General features: G+C 44.1%; 1 protein-coding gene across 2 annotated transcripts; it reads left to right on the forward strand.

Moving 5' to 3' along the window:
* Window positions 1-103: 103 nt before the first annotated feature.
* PRDX2 (peroxiredoxin 2) lies at window positions 104-17,386 on the forward strand. 2 transcript variants are annotated; one of them, XM_089532312.1, is made up of 6 exons: window positions 104-209; window positions 6,855-6,960; window positions 7,649-7,802; window positions 8,464-8,586; window positions 14,163-14,293; window positions 17,076-17,386. In XM_089532312.1, exons 2-6 carry the CDS (start codon window positions 6,858-6,860, stop codon window positions 17,159-17,161), a joined length of 597 nt encoding a protein of 198 aa, XP_089388438.1. In that variant the 5' UTR covers window positions 104-209; window positions 6,855-6,857; the 3' UTR covers window positions 17,162-17,386. The 2 variants fall into 2 exon arrangements, with proteins under 2 accessions (XP_089388438.1, XP_089388428.1); XM_089532302.1 differs by lacking the exon at window positions 104-209 and adding an exon at window positions 1,677-1,781.
* The last annotated feature ends 4,996 nt before the right edge of the window (window positions 17,387-22,382 follow it).

The following is a 22,382-nucleotide window of genomic DNA, read 5'->3' on the forward strand; positions in this document are numbered from 1 at the left end:
ACTTGAGACTCTCCCAGTGACCTGATGGCCAGAGGGGAAGGTGCCAGCCTCAGATAGCCCTCCTTGCTGACATCAGGCCAGAAACAGAAAATGCAGGCCTAGAACTAGTATCTCCAATTTCTTTCTCCTCTTTGCCTGATTATGAAGAAGCCAGGCTGACTTCAAAAGCTTGCAACATGTAACTGTGCATTTGGGTTGGCCCAATAAAGGTATCATTGTTTGGGTGTTACTGGATTTGCTATATGGCCAACATGGCTACCGCTAGATGTTTTATGCACACGCTAATTGACGGTGGCTTGTTCTTTCATACATTGTTCATTACTTCCTTATTAACAGCTTTTGGCAATTTTACCTTACTGATGCTATCTTAAATTGAAAATGTTATGTTTTCTTTCCTAGCTTTTCTTAAAACTTAATTTTGTCAAAAACATGTTTACACTTTTTTCCTCTTTCAAAATGCATCAATGTCCTCCATCTTGGGAAAATCATAGTAAGAAAATTGGATAAAATAATATTAACTTCTCCCTTTTATACTTATACTTTTTATTATTTATATATATACTTGTCCTTTCTACGCTTGTATTGATTTGAAATACTGTATATCGGTATCTGTATGGGGTATATGTGTAGAAACCTTTTCTGGAATATTCAAATAAATAAATAAAACGGGGGGGGGGAATGTCCTCCATCTTCAGCTCGACTGAAGCATGAATTTACATTTCTATGAGTGTTTTAGCTTTTATTTGGTCTTGTCCTCCACTTTTCTTGAATGTCCTCCCCTTTGAGCATGACTAAGAAGCACGAATTTACATTTCTACGAGTGTTTTTAAACTTTCCTTTGGCCATGCCCTCCATTTTGATTGTAAGAAGCATGAATTGGTATTTCTATGAGTGTCTTTTTATTTGGCCATGTCCCTCCATTTTTCGTCAACGTCCTCCATTTTGAACCTGACCAACAAACATGCATTTGCATTTCTAGGAGTGTTTCTTCGCTAATATTTGGTCATGTCCATATATATATATATATATATATGCGCTTATATTTGGAAGACGTTGAAGGAAAATGGAGGACATGGCCAAAGAAAAGCTACAAACCAAATATATATTCAGTTATATTTGGTCATGTCCCTATATATGTTATATAATATATAGGTACATATATTAAAATAAAAATAAAAGTATATGTGTATGTGTGTGTATATATATATATATATATATACATATATATATGGACATGACCAAATATAAGCGAAGAACCCTGCCAGAAACGTGAATTGGTGCTTCTTAGTCCTCATGGTCAAAGGGAGGGAGGCTCAAGAAAAGTGGCAGCAGCCAAGACCCAATAAAAGCCCAAACCCTGCTAGAAAAGTAAGTAAGCCTTGCTTCCTGGCCAGGCTCCCGGCGGAGGACGCTGAAGAAGAAAAGTCAAGCTTGTGATAAAAATTAAAGCTTACTGAAAAGAAAAGTGAAGAGACTCATATGCTTTTTTGCCATGCTCCAAGTCTGCGTGTGTTTGTGTGTGTATGTCTTTCCCGCTGAGGCTCAACCTCCTCCATCTTGGGGTCCCTGGCCGCCCTGTATATCCCCAAAGGCCTCCCCTTGAGCCCCACGTCGAGGCCGGGGCCTTTCCTCCTTCCCCTCCCGCTATAAAAGGGGCCTCGGCGTCGTCGTAGTGCCGGCCTCTCCTCCTCCTCCCTCCCTCTCTCTCCCCGCCTCCTTCTCCGGAGAGCGGTCCAGGGCCAGGCTGTGTCTGAGTCTGCTGCGGGCGCTTGGCGAGTGAGGTGAGGCCGAGGACGGAGCCGGGCTGCTGGGGTGCGAGCGAGGGGCCCTTGTCTCTGGGGCCTGGCGGGGGAGGGTGGTGTCCGCCTCGGCCTCGCCTTGGGCCCTCCTTCCTTCCTTCCCTCCCTCCCTTCCCCTGAGAGATGGAGAAGCGCCTGCCTCTCTCTCTCCTTCGGCTTTGTCTCCATCCTCCCTGGAGGAAGGAGGCGGTTTTAGGACGGAGGAGCCCTTTCGCCCAAGCTGCCCTCCGTCTTCTTCTTGGCCTTTGCCTGGCCAGCGGGGTCCCCCTTTCCCGGGACCTGCCCTCCATTCCCCCGCTCGCTCTCTTTAGTGCTGATCTTTGGGGGGGGGGGGTTTGTAGCCTCTGTCCTCCCTGCCTTCGGCCCTTTTGGCGGCGAGGAGGAGGAGGGCACACGCGGGGCACCCTGGCTGAGAGGGGGCTTGCAAGGGGAGGCCGCGCGTCCTCCTTTTCCCGGACAGGCCCACTCTCCCGCCTTCTCTCTCTCTCCAGGAGGAGGAATTCCAAAACGCCCTCCAGTCTTTAAAGCATGACTTCATGCTTTGAATAGTGTTTCAAGCTCTTGTTCTGCGGCGCCCCACCTTCCTCTTTGCAGAGCTTTGTTCTCCTTTGTGGCTCGGACATTGGCTGCAAAAGGGGAGACGGAGGGAGGGAGGGAGGGGGCCTGCTTGCCTTTCCACCTGGGACTGGGCTCCAGGGGCCCTTCCTCGCCCCCAAAAGCCAGGCCCCAGGTGCCAAAGCAGGCAGGCCTTCTAACCTGAACCCCCCCCCCCCCCCTTCAAGACTGCTCCTTGCTTGGTTTTAGCGCAGGGCGAAGGAAGCAGCGACCTGGGCTCAGGGCAAGGAGGGCAAGCTCTTAAGCCTATGCAGAATACCCCCAGACAGAGCTTTACAAGGCTTGGGCAATTCTTTCCTTTCCTTTCCTTCTTCCCTTTTCTTTCATTTCCTTTCTTCTTTCTTTCCTTTCTTTCCTTCTTTTCTTCCATTTCCTTCCTTCCTTCTTTCCTTACTTTCCTTTCTTTGTTTCTTTCCTTCCCCTCTTTTCTTTTGTTTTATTCCTTTCTTTCTTTCTTTCTTTCTTTCCTTCCGTCCTTCCCTTTTCTTTCATTTCCTTCCTTCTTTTTTCCTTCCTTCCTTTCTTTTCTTTGTTTCCTTCCTTTCTTTTTTAGTGCAGGAGTAAATCTCCAGAGTTAGGGACACTTAGGCTGCATCTGCACTGCAGAAGTAATCCAGTCCAACACCACTTTTAACTCCCTGGCTCAGTGCTATGGCATTGTGGGAATTAATAGTTTTGTGTGACATTTAGCCTTCTCTGTCAGAGAGGTCTGAGGCCATAACAAACTGCGGTTCCCTGAATTCCATAGCATTGGGCTATAGCAGTTAATGGAGTGTCAAACTGGATTATTCAGTGCCGATGCAGCCCTTGAATTACACCTGAAAGCTAGGTCAGTGGAAATGGGGTCTTCTGGGGCTGTTTGGACTAGGTGGGGGGTGTGGGATTGTGTGTTGTAACCCCAGGTTCTTTCAGCTCTTTGTCCTTTAGATTGAAGGCTCATGCTTTGCTCAAACTAGCTGTACCAGTAGCTGCAGATCTGATTACGCTCACAATGGCTTGGCATTGTCCTCCTCCAGACTTCACCCGTTTTAATCCAGAAGAAGCGGTTAAATGGCTCTGCAACACCTCCTCCTACATCTGGGAGGCCCTGATAAAGCCATTTTCTTTCTGCTGAAACTTTCCCCCTCCCTCTTTCTCTCTCTAGTCTTGAGATAAGGGCTCTTGTCTAAGGATGTGAAAATACCATTCTCTTAAAAGATTGCAATGGGGGGGGGGGCGTGGCTCTCACTGATGAGGTTTGGTTGCAAGTCAGCCTTGCATTGGGTTGCAGCACAGTTTCACCCTGAAATGTGTTGCTGACTGGAAGAATGAACAGAACCGTTCTCTTGCCACAAAAATGATTGTAACCACATCACAGACCCTTTGAAGAGTCCAGAGTAGAGGCCATGTGTCCACAACCCAAACTGGTGTGTGTGTGTGTGTGTGTGTGTGTGTGTGTGCATGCGCACACATTGTGTGCCTTCAAGTCACTTATGGCAACCCTATCTTGGCAAGTTTCTTCACAGGGGGTTTACCATGACCATCTTCTGAGGATGAGAGTTTATGATTTGCCCAAGGTCACTCTGAGTTTTCGTGTCTGAGCAGGGATTCAAGCCCTGCTCTTCAGAGTCATAGTCCAGAGCTCAAACCACTACACCACACTGCCCCAAACTGGCCTTGTACTTAATTCAGGTCTTGCTTGAACAGTGAGAAGCTGGTGTGACTGGAGGAGAGGACAGTGGAAGGAAGATTCTTGGATGTTGGTCTGCCTCTGACTGTTGCTTTCAGATTCCCAACCAGAGCTCGCTTTCTGCATTTCTATTTATTTTTATCAGTGCAGTTTCTCAAAGCATTTTTCCAGCACAATTATTTGTGTGGGTGATGGCATTCTTTTTCCTGCTGTCACGCGTTGCTAGAATTGTGACAGATGTATGCATTTGTTCAGAATGTTGTGAGCTCTGCTTGGTAGCTGATGAGCAGTGTTTGGAAAATCTTTATGGATAATGAGTGTTATATCTTCAAGCATAGGAGCTCAATGGGATAGTCTTTTCCTAACACAAGTTGGGCATTTGAACTGAAAAGTCAACAAACTAGCCCTAGCTGTTCTCATCTCCACTAGGAATAGGTCTTTTGTACAGCTGATGGATATTTATTGCCCAACCTACTGCAGAATATTTTGCATTACAGCAGACATGGCTGCCAACCATATATGGTTGCTAGGAAATTCTCATTTTCTCCCAGATACTGTGAGATAGCTAAACTCAAAGGCAGAGGTAACAGGAAAATCTGAGTGGGGTGATGGATTATATAGTGATTATTGCTACCAAAAGTGCCAAAATTTCAAGGCAGTGAGTTCTGGTGATCTGGTGCCACAGCAAGCTATGGTTCCCAGAAGCCATGGCAGTTAAAGTGGTGTCACTGGATTATTTCTGTGGTGCAGATGTATACAGCCTTGGTAACATTCTACTTGGTAGCTCCCTCCCAAGAAAGACAATTTGCGTGGCTCAGTTTGTAGTGCTGGGATGTGCTTCTCTCAAGGAAACCCTTGCCAGGCAGGGATACTGTGTAAAGCAAGGGATGTTAAGGGTGAGTTGTGAATTAAGATGTTGTGCCACCTACAGCAATAGGCAGTGTTAGCTTCTTGGTGTTCTAGCACCATCTAGTAGTGTTTGAAGTGTTGTGGCATATGCACAATGGAGCATCTTTCTGGAGTTATCAGAATACTGAATACAGCACTTTTTTTTAAAGACTGCAAGCTGCTTTAGTTAAATGCATAGAAGAAATTGCCAGTGAAGCAATCTCTGCCAAGACAAGAAATTCAGAGAACACTGCTCAGTCTGGCTTCACACTTTGTTGAAATACTATCTCTGTAGTGCTGGCTGTAGAAAACAAAGTCACATTTGTCTTTAGCATACTGGAAAGCACTGCTTATTATATTAATAGATCAGTTAGTACCTGCCCACCTATTTGTTAGCTAGCAGGAGTTCACTGAAGATTTTTATGAAGCTAGGTATGGCAATGTCAACGAGTATGTGGTTGTGTTGATAAGTGCTTGTTGATTTGCTTCTAGTTCTGTCTTTCAGCATTCTCATGTTCCTCTTCATGTATCTCCTACATGCTGCTGTGTAGAAGGAGCTCAGGTTTACCTTGGTGAAAGCTACATCTGCATTGCTATGTTGGTGTACTCAGCCTAAATATTCTAAAAAGCAAGAGGAGACTTGAGAGGTGAAGTCATGGTTGTGAAGTTATGGGACTTGGCCTGCACAAACAGTTGTGAAACTCACACAGATATTAAAACAGTGAGAGAAACTCTCTGGTAACAATTAAAAGCTCTTTGGGGATGGCATAGCGAGGGGAAATTCAATTGGATTTCAGTTCAAACCAAATGTACTTCAAAAAGCAGAGGTTTTTCTGAGACTCCCTTCCACAAATGTTGGATAACAGTATTTTAAAAAGGCAGACATTTTGTAAGGGTTTGATTAGAAAGTGCTTGTCGGAGTGACTACACCACTAATAAATTTCTAGCTAATTGAATTAGGTTTAGAGAAGTTGCTGGAACACATGCAAGTTAACAGGTGCTATACTGGGACTTGCTCATGCCAGAATGTCTCTAGAACATCAAAGCTGAAAGTGGCTATTTGAACCAGAAACTTTCTGCATTTTGCTACTCAGTCTTTTAATGCTTAGGGATTACCTTGAGTTGAAAAGCTGCATTTGACTGGTAAACACTGTTTCTCATGAATTGAGACTCTGTACAGTGCTTAGAGGTTTTTCTCTCTCTTTCTGAAATTACAGACTGGTTAGATGCTACAGAAGTTGTGGGTATAATTTAGGTGACAGAAAGAGTTGTAAAATCTCCCTAAATCTCCCTATAGTAGTAGGTAGTATTGCTATTTTGGGGGCAGTGGCAACTACTGCTACTACTTAAAGAAAAAGAAAAGAACCCTGTTCTCTGCAACCCTCAGCTTGCTTAGAAGATTTCTTTAAGAAGAAAAATAATTTCATTATCTGTGGATGCCTGCTTCTGGTGAACTTGATCATAACCTGATGCTTTAGGTGAGGTGGGCCTGATTTCAGGCCTTAAATGGCACCCAGGAAGTTGAGTATTGGTGAATGCCTTCCTCTGGTGCCAGTTGCTCACTGTCTGCACTGTGCTAGAAAGAAATGCCAAAGGACAGGGTCTGCTGCAGTGTGAACACTTCCTCTGAAGTGCTTCCTTTCCACATGCAGTAGTTAAAGGTGAGAGAGGTCAGATACCTGATAGTGAGGACTCTGGTGATTGCAGTGGCTGAATAATGGTGTATATTTTTCTTGCATCTGGACATTTGATAGGGAGGGTGAGCATGGCTCTGATGTTGCTGCCTTTTAAATTCTCTTACTACCTGTTCTGTATCAAGTCTCTTGTTTTCAGAGACTGCTCAGTAGCCACTTTAATAGCTTTGCACTTTTCTTACATTTCAGAAAATGGCCACCGGCAATGCTCAGATTGGGAAGCCAGTTCCAGACTTCCATGCCACAGCAGTGGTAGATGGAGCCATTAAGGAATTAAAGTTGTCAGACTACAAAGGTAAAAGATACTGTTGGTTCCTGACTATTTGTATTCAGTTTATTAGTAGCAAGAGTTGCCAAGTTTATGAGAAGGCTAGGACAGTGTACACAAAAATGAAGGTTTCCCAAGGCCAGTCTGAGTCAGTAGTAAAACAAGTAAAAGTTTTCATCCAGCTGTTTTCTGAAGCACAGGAGCATCAAGGCAGAAAGATCATTTATTCCAAATTATCCTCAGCCCCTAGCCTCTGAAGTAGAACTTGGAAAAGTTCCTTTTTTTGTGACTGTAACTCCCAACTCTCTGCCCGCGTGGCCAGTAGTCAGTAGGCCGACTATTGGTTCAGGAAGTTTTCATCCAGAAGAGTGAACTCTGCAAACTTTGCTCTGAAACACTGAGCTCAGGAACAGATGGTGGCTAGATCCATGATATTATATTCACTTTTTCTTTTGAAATTTGAAGGCTTGTTTTGCCCCAGATGAAGCAGCAAAGGCTTATCATTATCATGGTGCAAAGTATATCTAAAATATCCTGTATATGATGACTCCTTGTCTTATATATACACACACAAACATACCATGAAAGAGAATTATTTGCCTCAAGAGAAGCTGGGTGGGTATGTCTTATGGATTAGAGGACCAGTTCTGTAGTTGTTGAGGTAATTTTGCTGAGTGGCATCTTTTTTTTTTCTTTTTTTTTGTCCCCTACAAAGGAAAATATGTAGTACTATTCTTCTACCCACTGGACTTCACCTTTGTGTGCCCCACGGAGATTATAGCTTTCAGCGATCGAGCTGAGGAATTCCGCAAGATCAACTGTGAAGTTATCGCTGCCTCTGTTGACTCTCAGTTCACCCATTTGGCCTGGTGAGTCTCCTAATGCTTGTATGCACTTTTCTCATGTTAGGAGGCACATGCCAGCAGTATTATGCTAAAGGCTGACATTAAATGAAAGAATAACTGCACTTCCTGCAGAGGGTGCTCTGACCAGATCTTTGCAAATCAGATGGACATCTAGCTGCCCTTTGAGTTCTAGCTTTCTCATAATGGGGCATGAGTGTGAATAAGGTGACACACTTGATGCTCAAGTTCAGGAGCCATTTCAATCCAGCTTTATGATCTACTGAGGCAGAGGGATAGAGTTGATGCATCCATTACAGGAATCATATTTGAGACATACTGACTGGGAGGGAGTTGGGCAAACGTTAACTGACTGAAGGGTGTAAAGGTCTACACCAGCCTTATCTTGCAAAACGTGGATGCTACTAGAACTTTATCAGCCACCTTACTAGACAGACAGCAGTGGTTTTGGTCACCAAATGGGTGTGGAGAATAGTACACTCCTGGAGAAACAGACTACAGCTAAACAGAGGGGACCTCCAGTTGCAGTTGCTATTCTGACAGTTTTGCATTCTTGGCCGGTTAATTTAGCTACATTTAAATTCTAAATTACTAAAGTAGTGTGGTGTGCAGATGACCTAATTAAAACACTGTGATGTTGCAAATATTAACATTAATTTTCCTGTAGGATCAATACTCCAAGAAAGGATGGAGGCTTGGGTTCCACGAACATCCCACTTGTGTCTGATGTCAGCCACAACATCTGTAAGAACTTTGGTGTCCTGAAGGAGGATGAAGGCATTGCGTACAGGTATGGAGATAACTCAAATTTAAATTTAAATGCTAGGTAAGCCTCAAAGGGCTTACAGTTGACAGAATCCTTATTTATTTTGAAACATTGATTTTTGGTAAACCTCCTTGTATCCCCAGTTTTGAGGAAAAGACAGTAAACAAACGAAATAATAACTTATACCAGGGCAGGAATTGGATGGCAATTTCCCAGCAGACAGGGTCCTAACCGCCTGTATTCTGGGTTTAGCTCCTCCTATTCGCTCCTGTAGGCAGGGACAATAAACAAAAGACCGGCCCCTATATAGGGAGGAGCTAGGCCCCCCTCCCCCCCGGAGCTTCAGTCTTGTTCCTGCCTATGCTCCTAACAGGATGTGTCTCTTCGAGCCAGCAAGGTTTTTCCTTTCTCCGAAAGCGGTTTGAGAGTTTTCTTGGCCTTCCCTTCTTCACCTCTCTTCTGCCTTTCCCCCCTTCTTTGGTGGTGGCTATGGCAGAGGACCCCAAGAGCACTGGCTAAGGGTCATCCTTAGCTCAGACTTCCCTAGCTCAGGGTCTGCCAGCTCAACAGAGTGAGCTGGCTTCAGAGGAAGAACCATTGGGATGTGTTTGCTGTTGCTCTGCAGCTTCTTCACTACTGCCACTCCAGTCCTTTTCTTCTCTTCGTTTCTCTTGATGCCTTGGAAGCATGAAGGAAGACTTAATATGGCTCCCAGGATTGGAGAAAGGTCTTGGCTTTGCCCATGACTCTCCCTCTCCTCCAAAGCTGCCCCCCTTTCATGGTGGGAGCACAGGAGATTTCTGCAAACAGCATTGCAGCACATGAGAGCCGTGGAAACAGATGGTGAGGGGTATCCCCTCCATGTCTCTGTTTCTCCACATCACCGCTGCCCAGCCTGTTTAAGGCCAGGGATCAGTGAGGAAACTGGCCAGAAGTCATGGAAACTTCCCTTCTCAGCATCTCTGCTCAGCCCATTGGGGCCAGAGTTCAGAGTACAGGCCAGCCAAAAGCCATGGCAAGGGATTTCTCTGCATCACCTCTGCACAGCCTGAAACAGGGCCAAGGTCAGAGAGGCAAGCCAGCCAGAAGACACAGGAGAAGGGTGAGTACCAGGGGCCCTCTCTCTCCAGCTACCAAATAACCTTTGCCAGATCTAATGCCCTCGCTCAGGGCAGGCATTGCCATGAGGCCTCTGCCATGGCCATTGCAGGCACTATGCCTAGCATAAGGTTTAGGACTCTGCCAGGAGGGCAGATGGGGGCATAAACCCTTGGTCTCCCCCTTCCTTCCCATCTCTGGCCCCAATGGCACCCAGGACGCCAACAGGTGTGGGGGATCCTTTTGCAGACTGGGAAACACATGGTGGTGTTGCCAGGGCTCCTGCACATTCCTTTTGAATTCTTATAATGAGATGGTGTGTAAGGAGGCAGAGGACTCTTCCTTTATGTTGTACAGCCGCATGGCTGTAAAGGAAGCTAGACTTGGCCCAGCAGGGAGCTGATGCTTCCAACTCTAAAATGGTCTTTTTTGGCTGCCACAGAGCATCCCACAAAAAAAGCACAAAGTGGCTTCATGTCCTCCCCAGAGAGAGCATGGCATCTGCCAACCACTTCTAAACAGAGGCTGGAGGGCCATATATCGGGTATGCCTTGATTGAGAGTTCCTGCATGGCAGAATGGGGTTGGACTGGATGGTCCTTGGGGTCTCCTCCAACCCAGGGATTCTATGAGAGAGCCCATGGATACTAATCCTCCTGTGTTCCCTCCCCAAAAATGACAACAACAAAAAGGGGAAAACCACTTGTAGATATCATGGGTGGAGAGTTCCCTTCACCCCCAATTGTGTTTGGCTGCCCCAAACTATGGCACTCTTGAGAGAGCAGCTTGAGCGCTTGGCCTCTCCTTTCCATCAGAGATTATCCTTTCTCAGGACACAGACATACCTCAAGTAAATGTAGAGCCATGTCCCACAGCAGCCCCTCTGTCCTTCCCAGCTACCTATGCAAGTGGGAAGGGAGCTGAGGACCAAGCCAGCTTCTATCATGCAGCCAGGTTACTATAAAGCTTGCCTGAGATAAAAAGGGCTAAGCTTGTAAACCCCAGCTTGAAGTTGGGGCTGTTTTAAACATAAATAAAATAAAATGCCCTGTGAGTATCAGGGCTACACTACAGGCCATATGCAGCTATCTACCCATGATTAGCAATGGTCTTCAGTCACTGCTAACTTAAGAGCAGTTTCCTCAGTGCCTGGAAGAAGCTACTGCCCAGGCAGCCTCCCTTGATGGGGCAAATAAAGGAGGGGAGAGCCCCCACATCAACAGGTCTGGGGGCTCAGATTTACAAGAGATACTGGTTAACTTTTTTCTGGTGTTCATTTTATTACTGTTAGCCCATGAGGTTTGAGTTGTGCTGTTTCTGCTCGCCCCCCTCTCCTTTTTCCAGGCCAGAGAAGATGCCGGAAAACTAATTCAACGAGGGAAGGGGCTAGCCATAAGCCAACATGATGACTTTTCTTCCTCCCTCATGGGCCTCTATCCTTGTCTCCATTAGGGCCAGAGCCTTTTTGCCTTAGCTGGAACAGCCTAAGACATAAGATGAACACATGGTTCTACCTCCTTTGTGCAAACTGTTATCAGCCATAGCACTTCTCATTAAGAGCATAAGCTTTAACAATACATATTCATTTAAATGCTAATAAACAGGGTGGCTCAAGGAAGGAGAAGGCCTCTGGTCACTCAGCAGACCTCTGATGCTTACATGCATTGAGGATCTTTGGTAAAAAAAATCTCATATGAGGTGATAGATATATTGGATTAAGGTGACCAACCAAGCTCCACTTTATTGTCATAAGGGTTATGTTCCTGTTATAAAACACAGGGAACCTCAGTCAGCTAGCCTCAGGAGAGGTGGCTCCCCTTGCCTTCCCTTCTTTCATAGGAGAGATGTCTGTTAAAGGGAAGAAACTAAAAAATACAGTTTCTTCCATGAGATGTTTCTCACTAATACAGGGGGTTAAGAAAAATTCTTATCAAAAACACACAAACAGCCTCCTCTCCATGGGGGGGGGACCCCCCCCCTTCTTCCATGAGTGTTTTAAAACAATATAATCAGGCTTTTCTGCTACGGGGTTGCTTCAAATCCCATTCAGACATCCTACAGAGCCCTGAGGAGTCTGCCACAAAGATCACAATTACCTCTTACCTTGTCTAGATAGTTGCATTTTAAATAAGAATGCCTGCTGATGGGCTTGCCATTCAACTGCTCCCTGCCCTGGATAGGCCTATTGTAACAAGGTCTATCATGCATATGATGAGTTGGGCTCAAGGCCATGAAGGTTCATGCTGCCAATCTCTTTCTTTTAGTGGTCTCAGGGTGCTACAAGATTCCTTTGCATACTGTTGGGCATGCTTTGATTGTGATTTCCTGCATGGCAGGGGGTTGGACTTGATGGACCTTGTGGTCTCATCCAACTCCCTGAGTCTATGATTTTATTGTTATAAGGTTAGCTGCTGTGTGGGTGAGTGTCTTATCCCTGACTGGGATGCCAAGGTCTGGCCCAAACAACACCATTGTCCACTGCCTTCTGAGGCTGGGAAAATGGACTTCCTAGTGCCTATGCCTTGTTTTTCTGCTAGCACATGTGCTCAGATGTATTGTACCATATAGCTCCATATAGAGACTTACACCAGCCACCTATATGCTCACAGCTTGTAATGTAATATACACACATACACACACACACACACACACACATATATATATCCCCCCAAAAACCAAGAAAACCAAACTGTGATTTTACTATTTTATACAGGAGACTCCATTTTACTATGCCATTATATTTTGTGTGACTTGAGCTTCCATGGATTTGGTATCCATGCAGAGTCCTGAATCCAACTCCAGTACATATCGAGGGCCCACTATACTATTTAAAATTTAGGTTTGTGTTCCTTTGACAGATCCTTTTTGTGGAGAAAATCGTCTCCTCAAAATTCGATACCAGAGGGCTATCCTTGCCAAGCCCTCTGTTCCCATTTCATGACTCCTTAATCAGCAGTTAATTCAGCCGAGAGACCCCTCAGCCTTCATACAAGTTGATGATAACCTGCTACATGGAGTTGGGGTGATTTTTGAAGCCTCTAGACAAGTTCATCCTCAAATGAAATCAGACTTAATTCTGACCACAGGCCCTGTTAACACAGAGTGCATCCACGCTTCTGCATGGACTCACCAATGTTTGTGAGGTAAAGGTTAATCCAGTCTCTCGCTTCCTAACCATGGAATTAGTCTTATTTTACACAGGTTCACAGATGTTCCAGTAAAGAACTGCACATTGTTTTGAAATATTAATTGGAGGTCAGACATTAACATTCCTTGATTTACCTTACTAGTCGCTTGGCTTGTTATTGACTGAGGCTCAGGGGGGCTAGCTCCTCCCTATATAGGGGCCGGTCTTTTGTTTATTGTCCCTGCCTACAGGAGCGAATAGGAGGAGCTAAACCCAGAATACAGGATGCTAGGACCCTCGTCTGCTGGAAATGATTGTCTCACAGGTAAGTACCAACGTTCATTTCCCAGCAGCTCTAGTCATCATAGACAATGATGAGGAATTCTCGGAAGCAAAGTTCTTCAACATCTGGGGAACCACACAGTTCTTACTGTGATCTTATTCCATGTTCTGCAGCAGGAAAGTGGAGAAGGGAAGGGGCAAACAAGAAAGTTCAGGCACAAATTCTTCATGTTATGAGGTTCTTATAATGACCAGATTTAATGTAGCTGTAAGTCATGTTGTGACCAATTAGAATAGGAACTGCTCAAAAGAAGAGGTGACAAATGTGTTGAACTAGCAGCTGACCTAGCTTCTACCTGTTCCTCAGCATGTTACAATGGCTGCTGTATGATGAAGCCCAATAGAAGTCATTAGTCCTTTCCATTTTTAGTTGCAAAGCCTCAGCATAGCTGGCCAAAACTTCTACTTCACACTGGACTCCAAAGCTTTTCATCCAGTGATCAGTTAAACAGGTTATTTATCCCTGTTGCAGTGGCAGGATGCTGTCCCTATGCAATTAGGACCATTTAATTGAAACAGCAAAAACCTAGCTGGGAATAGCAATAGGAAAAGCAATATAGCAAGACATTGGGAAGCTTTTCCACTCTTATTGGGATATAGAGCCCCCCCCCTCATTTGTATAGTCTTGGAAGATCTCTGCTCTAAATGGAAATATAATATCTGTGGATAGAGGCTCCAAGACGGTCCAGTTGTCCATGTCCCTATCCCAAACTCTTCTTAATTCAGTGCTTTAATACCTATGAAGATATTCAGAGCTCCCCTAATCTGTCTCTGCTACTAATACTAATTGGTGTTATTGGTGAATACACTGGAACAGAGGTGGGAACAATGTAGTCCTCCAGAAGTTGTTGAACTCCAGCTTCCTGCTCACTGGCTACATTAGGAAGGTGACATTACAGGTTGGTAATATATTCCAGGTGTTCCAGTGCTAGGTAGGAGCCTCTTTATTCTGCAACAGCCTTGTCTCCTTATAAAGGAAGGCAAGAGAATATATTTTAAGTAAAAGCAATGTCCTTGTTCTTCTTTCTTTTCAGAGGTCTGTTCATAATTGATGACAAAGGCATCGTGCGGCAAATTACTGTCAATGATCTCCCTGTGGGGCGTTCTGTGGACGAGACGTTGCGCCTGGTACAAGCCTTTCAGTTCACTGACCAGCATGGTGAAGGTAAGGACAAGGAGTTTGGGGGATTAAGGTGTGAACAGAGAAGGGTTGGTCACTCTTTCACTAGAAAGGTCACTAGAAGACAACTCCCCCTGCAGTTGCTGTGTCCCTTCAGTGGGCAAAGATGGAATGGATCCCCATGGACAATGCACTGCAACTTCCAAACATCTTTGAAGCAAAAGATACAGATTAATTTGCACATGGCTATAACTTTAGAATGGAGTGGGCAAAGTGTGTGCCCCCAGATTATTGGACTGCAGCTGCTTATCAGTCTTCACCGTTGGCTCTGCTGGCAAGGGGTGGTGGAAGTTGAAATCCAACATCTGCAAGGCCCACACATTTCCCCTCCCTGCTTTAGAAGTTGCCTTACAGTAGCATCTTCCCTCAAATTTTCCCAGATGCATTTTTGGCAACACTTCAGAAGGCTCTTTTGCCTAAAGCCATCCACAGCATTGTAGGTGCTCTTCCATTGCTCATGCCAGCTCCTGAAGGAGGCTTCAAGAACAAACATGAAGATGGCAATCAAGCTGGAACAGCAGTTTGAACTTGTGGATCCAGCAACAACATGTACAGAAACAATATGTGTAATTAAAGGTTCACCCAAACAAAGTCTCATAACCTAGCTTCAATTTGTATCAAAACAATGTCTGGAGTATGGATAAAAACGATACTCACAAAGAACAACTCAATGTACTTCTAGAGAATATTTGGAAGTTAAGGCAGACTTGTATATAGCTGGAGGTGTGCTCCAGGTTTGTCTTTCTGTAGGAGGAATTACAAATATGAGGGCAGGCACCACTTATTTAAGAACCCTTCAGACTAAGATGTCTGGTAAGCCAAAATGAGGGTGGGTATACAATTGGATATACAGTCATCAAACAAACTTCAATTCCAGGTTTAATCACTCTAACTGTTCTTCAGTTTGTGCGGGAGGGAGGAAAAAGACTTCTTCCTCACTATATAGTGTTTACCTGCTAGGCATCAGACAGTTAAGGTATTGCAAAGCTAGTTTCTCTGACTAACACTTCCTCATTCTTGCTCCAGCATACAAGCTTTCTTGTCTTTGGGTTTCTTTCTTGAAGCCTTCTTTGGTCCATTCTGTCAAGTCTGCATGCTCCCCTCCAGGGTATTTGTCCTTCATCTGCCTTTCTATCCAATACTTGTGTCTTTCCCTCCCAAATCACACCATTCTTTGTAACATTTCACTTCTTACCTACTACAGGAGGAATGAGGAACATGTGGTTTGCATGATTTCCTTCCAGTCGGCTGTGATGAATAGGGGTGATAGGAATTGCAGTCTAACAGCCTCTGGAGGGCCATGTGTCTGTTCTTTCTCTGCTCTTTGGAAAATTATCTGTTAGCTTAGGCAAATCCTTCTGTTCCTAGCGTTTTAGCACTCTCAGCTGACACTAGCTTTAAGTAGTGCAATCCTGGTTGGGTGGTTGAGAAGCTATTTCCAACCCTGACATGGACTAGGGTTGCTGGGATTTTTAAGCAGTAATATGGAAGAATCGTTTGTCAACTGAAAACTGACTGGAGACATATGGGCATACGTAAGGATCCCACAGGACTTATGAAAGAAAAGTGTCCTGTGAGATTGCACACCTTACAGGAAAATCTTACTGAGCATTGCAAGATCAGGAGTTTATACTATTTTGAATGCAGTGGTCATTAGCTGCTGGAGAAGAGGGAAAGCAGGTGCCAGCCATACTTTTAAACAGAAAGAGCCCTGGAACATTTGGTTTACTATGTCTTGCTACCAATTTGCTTCATACAAATGCTTGGGAGCTGGTATTTTTGGAATGTGATTGGTGCCTGCTCTCACCTGATCAAGCAACATGGTTTTGGGGTGAGTCCATGTGACTCCTATTTGTTGATGTTATAATCTTCCTTCATGTTGACTGACTTAAGGCAACCCAGTAACAGGGATTTCTTGCAAAGAGGTTAGCCATTGCTTTCTCTTAGGCTGAGAGAGTGTATGTTGTACAAGGTCATCCAGCAGATTTCCATAGCTGAGTCTGAATTTGAATCCTAGAGTACTAATCTAACATTGAAATTATTTCACCATGATGGCTTATATGAGAGCAGAACCTCAGCATATGGGTTATTCTGTATAAAATGAGATGTCTGGGAGCTGTATCAGACACTCAATGACACTAGTCACCTTCTTGACCAATGGATATTAGGCCTTGCCGCCCCTATCACAAAACCCTTTGGTGCATCTCAGTATGATTTGGCAATCTATTCCAGCCAAGACATGAAGATGCAGAAAGCTGTTGAAAATATACAATTCCTACAAAACATACTTGGTGTTGGGTGATGTTTAGGTTCAAGGTGTCCGTGAGGGCCAGTTGCTGCAATGGGGAGGAGGAGGCAGCAGTGGCAGGATATTGCCTTCTTTTCTTTTCTGTTTATGGGTTTCTTGAAAGTGTTTGGGAAACAAGAAACTGCCCCCAGAAGTATTAAATTACATTATTTGCTTTTTCTGTTGCGAGCTATAGAATGACTGCAGTGAGAGGCCTTGGCAAAAAAGGAGTCAGCAGTTTTTAATGTGGACTTCTAGCAAAGAAATTGTGGCACTTTGCTGGGTTCTTTTGCTACCTTGCTGCTAGTTCAAACAGCCAGTCCTGATCCCCCCCCCTTTTTTTTTTTTTTAATTACATTCATAGTTACCCTTTGGCACTTAAAGAGTCTTGTTGATCTACGTATATGCCCTTTGTAGTTCTGAGCCATTCACCTTTTTCCTTACTTGTTCTAACACCCTTTGTTCTTCTCTTTACTACAGTGTGCCCAGCTGGCTGGCAACCTGGTGGTGACACCATCAAGCCCACAGTGAAAGACAGCAAGATCTTCTTTGCCAAGCAGCAGTAAGCAGCTTCTTGTTGTGCTACTGAAGAAATCTGATCTAATGTGAAGGGATTATTCATACAGAATCTTCCCCATTTTAGTTCTCTAGAAGAAAGATCACTCTGGAAGAGTTGGGCTACAAAAGTATTGTGCACCAAGTATTCACCTGTAGAACTACTTCGAATGTAGGTTTAAGTAGGGCATCTGTTTGATCATGCATCAATAAAAGTGATGATTCAAATATGAAAATTGCCTGATGTCTCCTATGTCTGAAGGTTATTCAGAAATAAAGGAAATCGAGGCAGTACAGGTTGAGTCTCCCTTATGCAAAATGCTTGAGACCAGAAGTGTTTTGATGTTCTGATTACCTGTGTTTGCATATATGTACATGATGAGATATCTTGGAGATGGCACCCAAGTCTAAACACAGAATTCTTTTGTTTCTTATATATCTTATACACATAGCCTGAAGGTAATTTTATACACAATATTTTGAATAATTTTGTGCATGAAACAAAGTTTATGTACATTGAAGCGTCAGAATGCAAAGGTGTCACTATCTCAGTGACCCATAAAAAAAGGTTTCGGGTATTTTTTAGTATTTTGAGTTCTGGATCATGTTGGAACATGGGTGGGGAACCTGTGGCCCCTCCAGTTTATTCTCAACTCAAGGCCATTGTCAGTAATTATGGGAGCATCTGTATTGTCAGAGGTTGCCACTCCTCAGTTGGCTATATAGTCATCAAATTTAAGTTCTAGGTTTAACCACTCGAACAGTCCTTCAGTTTGTGCGAGAGGGAGGAAAAAGACTCCTGCCTTGCTGTATAGTGTTTACTTCCTAGGCACGAGCCAGCTAATTATTATTATTTTATTTTATTTTTATCCCACCTTTCTCCCAAAGTGGGACCCAAGATGGCTAACATACATAAAACACAACAGTTAAAATTGTACATTAAAATCGTAAAAATATTAAAATTACAAATATAAAATTTAAAACATACAAAGATAAAATTAACAATCCAAGACCAACCCTCTCATCTCCCAATAAACCAATCCTGCCAGATCTCAAAAAGCCTGTTTAAACAAAAATTTCTTTGCCTGCCTGTGAAAGGCCAACAGTGAGGGGGCTAGCCTAGCCTCCTGTGGAAGGGAGCACCACAGAGTGGGAGCAGCCACTGAGAAGGCTCTCTCTCAAGTCCTCACCAGGCGAGCCTGGGATGGTGCTGGGATTGAGAGAAAGCCTTCTCCTGAGGTCTTAGGGCTCTACGTGGTTCATATGGGGAGATATGGTCTCTCAAATAGTCTGGATCTAAGCCATGTAGGTCTTTATAGGTCATGACCAGCACTTTGAATTGTGCTCAGAAACTAACCAGTAGCCAGTGAAGCTGTTTCAATACAGGAGTTATACGCTCCCTGTAACGCTTCGGTCAGCATTCTGGCCACAGCATTTTGGACTCACTGAAGTTTCCGAACAGTTTCCAAAGGCAGCCCCACATAGAGCGTGTTACAATAGTCCAAACGGGATGTAACCAAAGCATGTGTCACGACTGACCAGGAGCACCTCTGTCTTGTCTGGATTAAGCTTCAGTTTGTTTGCTCTCATCCAGTTCATTACTGACAGCAGACACTGGTTCAGCAAAGAAAGACGGTTTCCTTGGAGTCAGATGAAAAGGAGATAGAGTTGGGTGTCACCCACATACTGATTATACCACACCCCAAAACTCCAGATGACCTCTCCCAGAGGTTTCATGTACATGTTAAACAACATGGGAGACAAAGCCCTGTGGGACCCTGCAGGCCAACGGCCAAGGAGTCGAACAGGAGTCTCCCAACACCACCTTCTGGGTCCGCCCCTCCAAGAAAGACTGGAACCTCCAAGAAAGACTGGAACTGCATAACAGTGCCCCCAAGCCCCATCCAAGAAAGGTGGCTCAGAAGGATACCATAGTTGATGGTATCAAAAGCTGCTGAGAGATCTAACAGGACCAACAGGGACACACTCTCCCTGTCCAGTTCCCTGCAAAGGTTAGTTAAGGTACTGTAGAAATGGCCTAATGCAGGTGTGGGGAACTTTTGGCTACCCTAATGTTGGGACTACCACGCCCAACCCCAGTTCTGTAGCTCAGTGGCTGTGCTGTCTAATTGGAGTCCCAGAGCATTACAGTTTCCCACCCTTTGGTCAGAAGTGAGATCATAATGTGGAAATGCAAAACAGTAACCCATTCTTGTCCTTGTTGGGGGTATGTATATAAGAACCTGAGAATATGCCATGTTTTTAACTTGGGTATGTCTTTGTAATTCTCCCTTACATTTGGGATAAGAGACCGTCTGTTATTTATTGGAGAGGAAATAGAAACATACACAAGGTTATGTGTGGCGGAAACATGGACATTTCCTAGGCAACCTTTACAAGTACTAAATACCTTGGTTCATCACTCTGTTGTGCACATGATGAAAATCTTGCCTCCACAGTACAAGGCTTCCCAGAAATCTATGGGCTTAAGTAATCTTGGAAGGGGTGTGGGTCATGGCATAGGGGTGGGAGGAAAGACTGATAAAAAGCCATGCACCCTTCCCTTGCTGAGGAGCCTCCTTCATTTAGCTTCTTTCCCTACACTGTTCTGCTTCTTAATTTCAAAACTTAAGCCTCTTGGCTTGGGGTTCTCATTTACTCCCTATCCTTTTCATACTATTGTAAATCTGAGGGCAAGCTCTGTCTCAGCATTCTCTGATAGTATAGTATACAATCAGCTCTAAGAGCCTTCTTAAGAAAAGGGGAATGGAGAAGCTTTAAATAAATTAAGATAATTGACAGAAGAGAATAAGGAATGCTGGCTGGACTTACACAACCATGGAGTCTCTGGGGAGTTTATCATATGGGAGGAATTTCTCTTAATTTTGAATTAAAAGAAAGTGGGGCCAGAACGTATTCACATGAATTTGATAGTTCAGCGAATTTACGTGAATTTGAATTGTGTTCGAACTGACTTCCCATTGCCCAAAAATAGCTTGCCATTGCCCGAAATTGTGTGTGGTAGTCTATCATGCAATAACATTAAACCCCATGAATGCGTTCGGATTGCCATTGGATTATACTTCCACTTTCCCTTGCCTGATAAACTCCAAAGTTTCCCTCAGATATTATCTTGGCATTGTTGGAGTGTTAGACAGATGGGAAGAGATTTGCCCTTCCTAGCTGTAGACATGTGCCTGGGTCAAACCTCAGTTCCTCAGGTATTCTGTTAGTCCAATTTAAAATGCTTGAACGTCAGTATGTACTCTAGTTAGAAGTTTAATGCAGGTAAAAATTGCTGCAGCATGAAACTCTCTTGATAGATGCTAGTCAATATAGTAATCTGTCTTCCTCACTGATGTGAAACTGGGTCAGGGGCAAACCTGTGCTGCTTTGGCTGTAGTTCTAAAGCAGCTTCATTTTCTCCATGCTACCAGGATGAAACTAGTTTTATAGATTATACAAATACTGAGTCCCACAAATTACAAGTCACCACTTGTGTGAGTACTCAGACTAGGCTGTTGGTTGCAATGAACACTTGTTCCTTTCTCACAGAGATGATGATCAGCTTGTCCTAGGCTAAAAATCCAATTAGGGAAGCTATAATATACTTCCACAAACTTTTTTGGGAGGGGGGAGAATCCTGGATATCAGTTCACGTTTGTGAAAATGTAAGAGGAGCAAAGATGTCTACTTGCACTTCTTGCTCTGGAACAGTGATGACTGCTCGAAAATTCAATGCTATAATATATTTGTTAGTTTTTTTAAAAAGATGCCATGGAGTTTGTTATTAAGTGAGAGCATATAATGGAAAAGATTATTTCTCTTCAGTACTATTAGCTGCAGTCAAGTTGACTTCAACTTCTGCGGATTCTATGAATGAGAAACCTCCAAGTCACCCTATCAACAGCCCTGCTCAGGTGTTGCAGACTCAGGGCTGTGGCTTCTTTGATGGAGTCTATCCATTTGGAATGTGGCCTCCCTCTTTTCCTACTACTTTCTATGGCCCGGAACAGACAGGCCCTTTGTGGCATGGCAGCAGAGCAACTATGGTTAGGGACTGCGCAGCAACCACACACACCCTAACCCTAGCACATACTTGCGGTGCTACAATAGCGGCGCCCCATGTATACGGGTGCCGCCATTATGATATAACAGATGCTTAGCATCCGCACATCACACCGCACTAGATACATCACAAGTGCGCCATTGGCGCACTCACAACATAACTATGGCGGTGGGAAAAGAACCTGGTTTTCCCAAGTTCTTTTTCCTCCGGAGGGTAGCCATGCGGTTTGGCAGCTACGGCTTCACTCTGGAGGAAATTGGGCTGTCAGCAGGCCGCCCTTTTCGGGCGGGTTGTACTGCACCCATCTTAACAATGAGTCACATCTTCTTGTGATAAGGCTGAAGTACAACAATCTCAGTTAAGTTGACTTCTATGGAAAGCTCAGGCTTAATTTGCACTAGAACCCATTCATTTTAGCAATCCATGGTATTTGTAGAACTCTTCTCCAACACCAGATCTCAAATCCACATCTCAAATCCGTCTCCTTCTGATTTCTTGGCTACAATTTCCATTCTGATTAAAGACTGAGCCAAGGTGTGGAAAATCTTGAACTATTTCACTGTCTTCATTGTTTACTTTAAAGTTGTGTAAATCATCTGTAATCATGCATTTTGCTTTCTTAATGGCTTTGTATTTTCTTCCTTGACTTTCTTCTGTAATCGTTCCAAATCTTTGCTATTTTCTGCTGGTACTATGGTCTCATCTCTATATCTTAAATTGTTGGCGTTCCTTCCTTCAATTTTCATGCCTCCTTCCTCTAATCTTGTTTTGTATGTGATATGTTCAGTGTAAAAATTAAACAGGTACAGGGATAAAATGCACCCTTGCCTGACCCCCTTGCCAATTGGAAACCATTCAGTTTCTTCATATTCTGTTCTGACAGCAGCCTCTTGTATGGAGTACAGGTTACATATCAGGACAATCAAATGTTGTGGCACATCCATTTCTGTAAGAACAATCCAAAGCTTTTCATGATCGACACAACTAAAGGCTATCATCTATAAAGCCCAGAGTGATTTTCTTCTGAAATCCTTTGATGTGCTCCATTATCAAATATACGTTTGCAATATGAGTCCTAGTGCCTCTTCCTTTCCTGAACTCAACTTGGACATCTGGCTCTTCTCGCTTCAAGTCTTTGTTACAGAATTTTAAGCATCGCTTTG

The sequence above is a fragment of the Sceloporus occidentalis genome, unplaced genomic scaffold (assembly GCF_023333645.1).
Source record: "Sceloporus occidentalis isolate IW3139 unplaced genomic scaffold, rSceOcc1.0.p SCAF_1, whole genome shotgun sequence".
In the NCBI taxonomy this organism is placed as follows: Eukaryota; Metazoa; Chordata; class Lepidosauria; order Squamata; family Phrynosomatidae; genus Sceloporus; species Sceloporus occidentalis.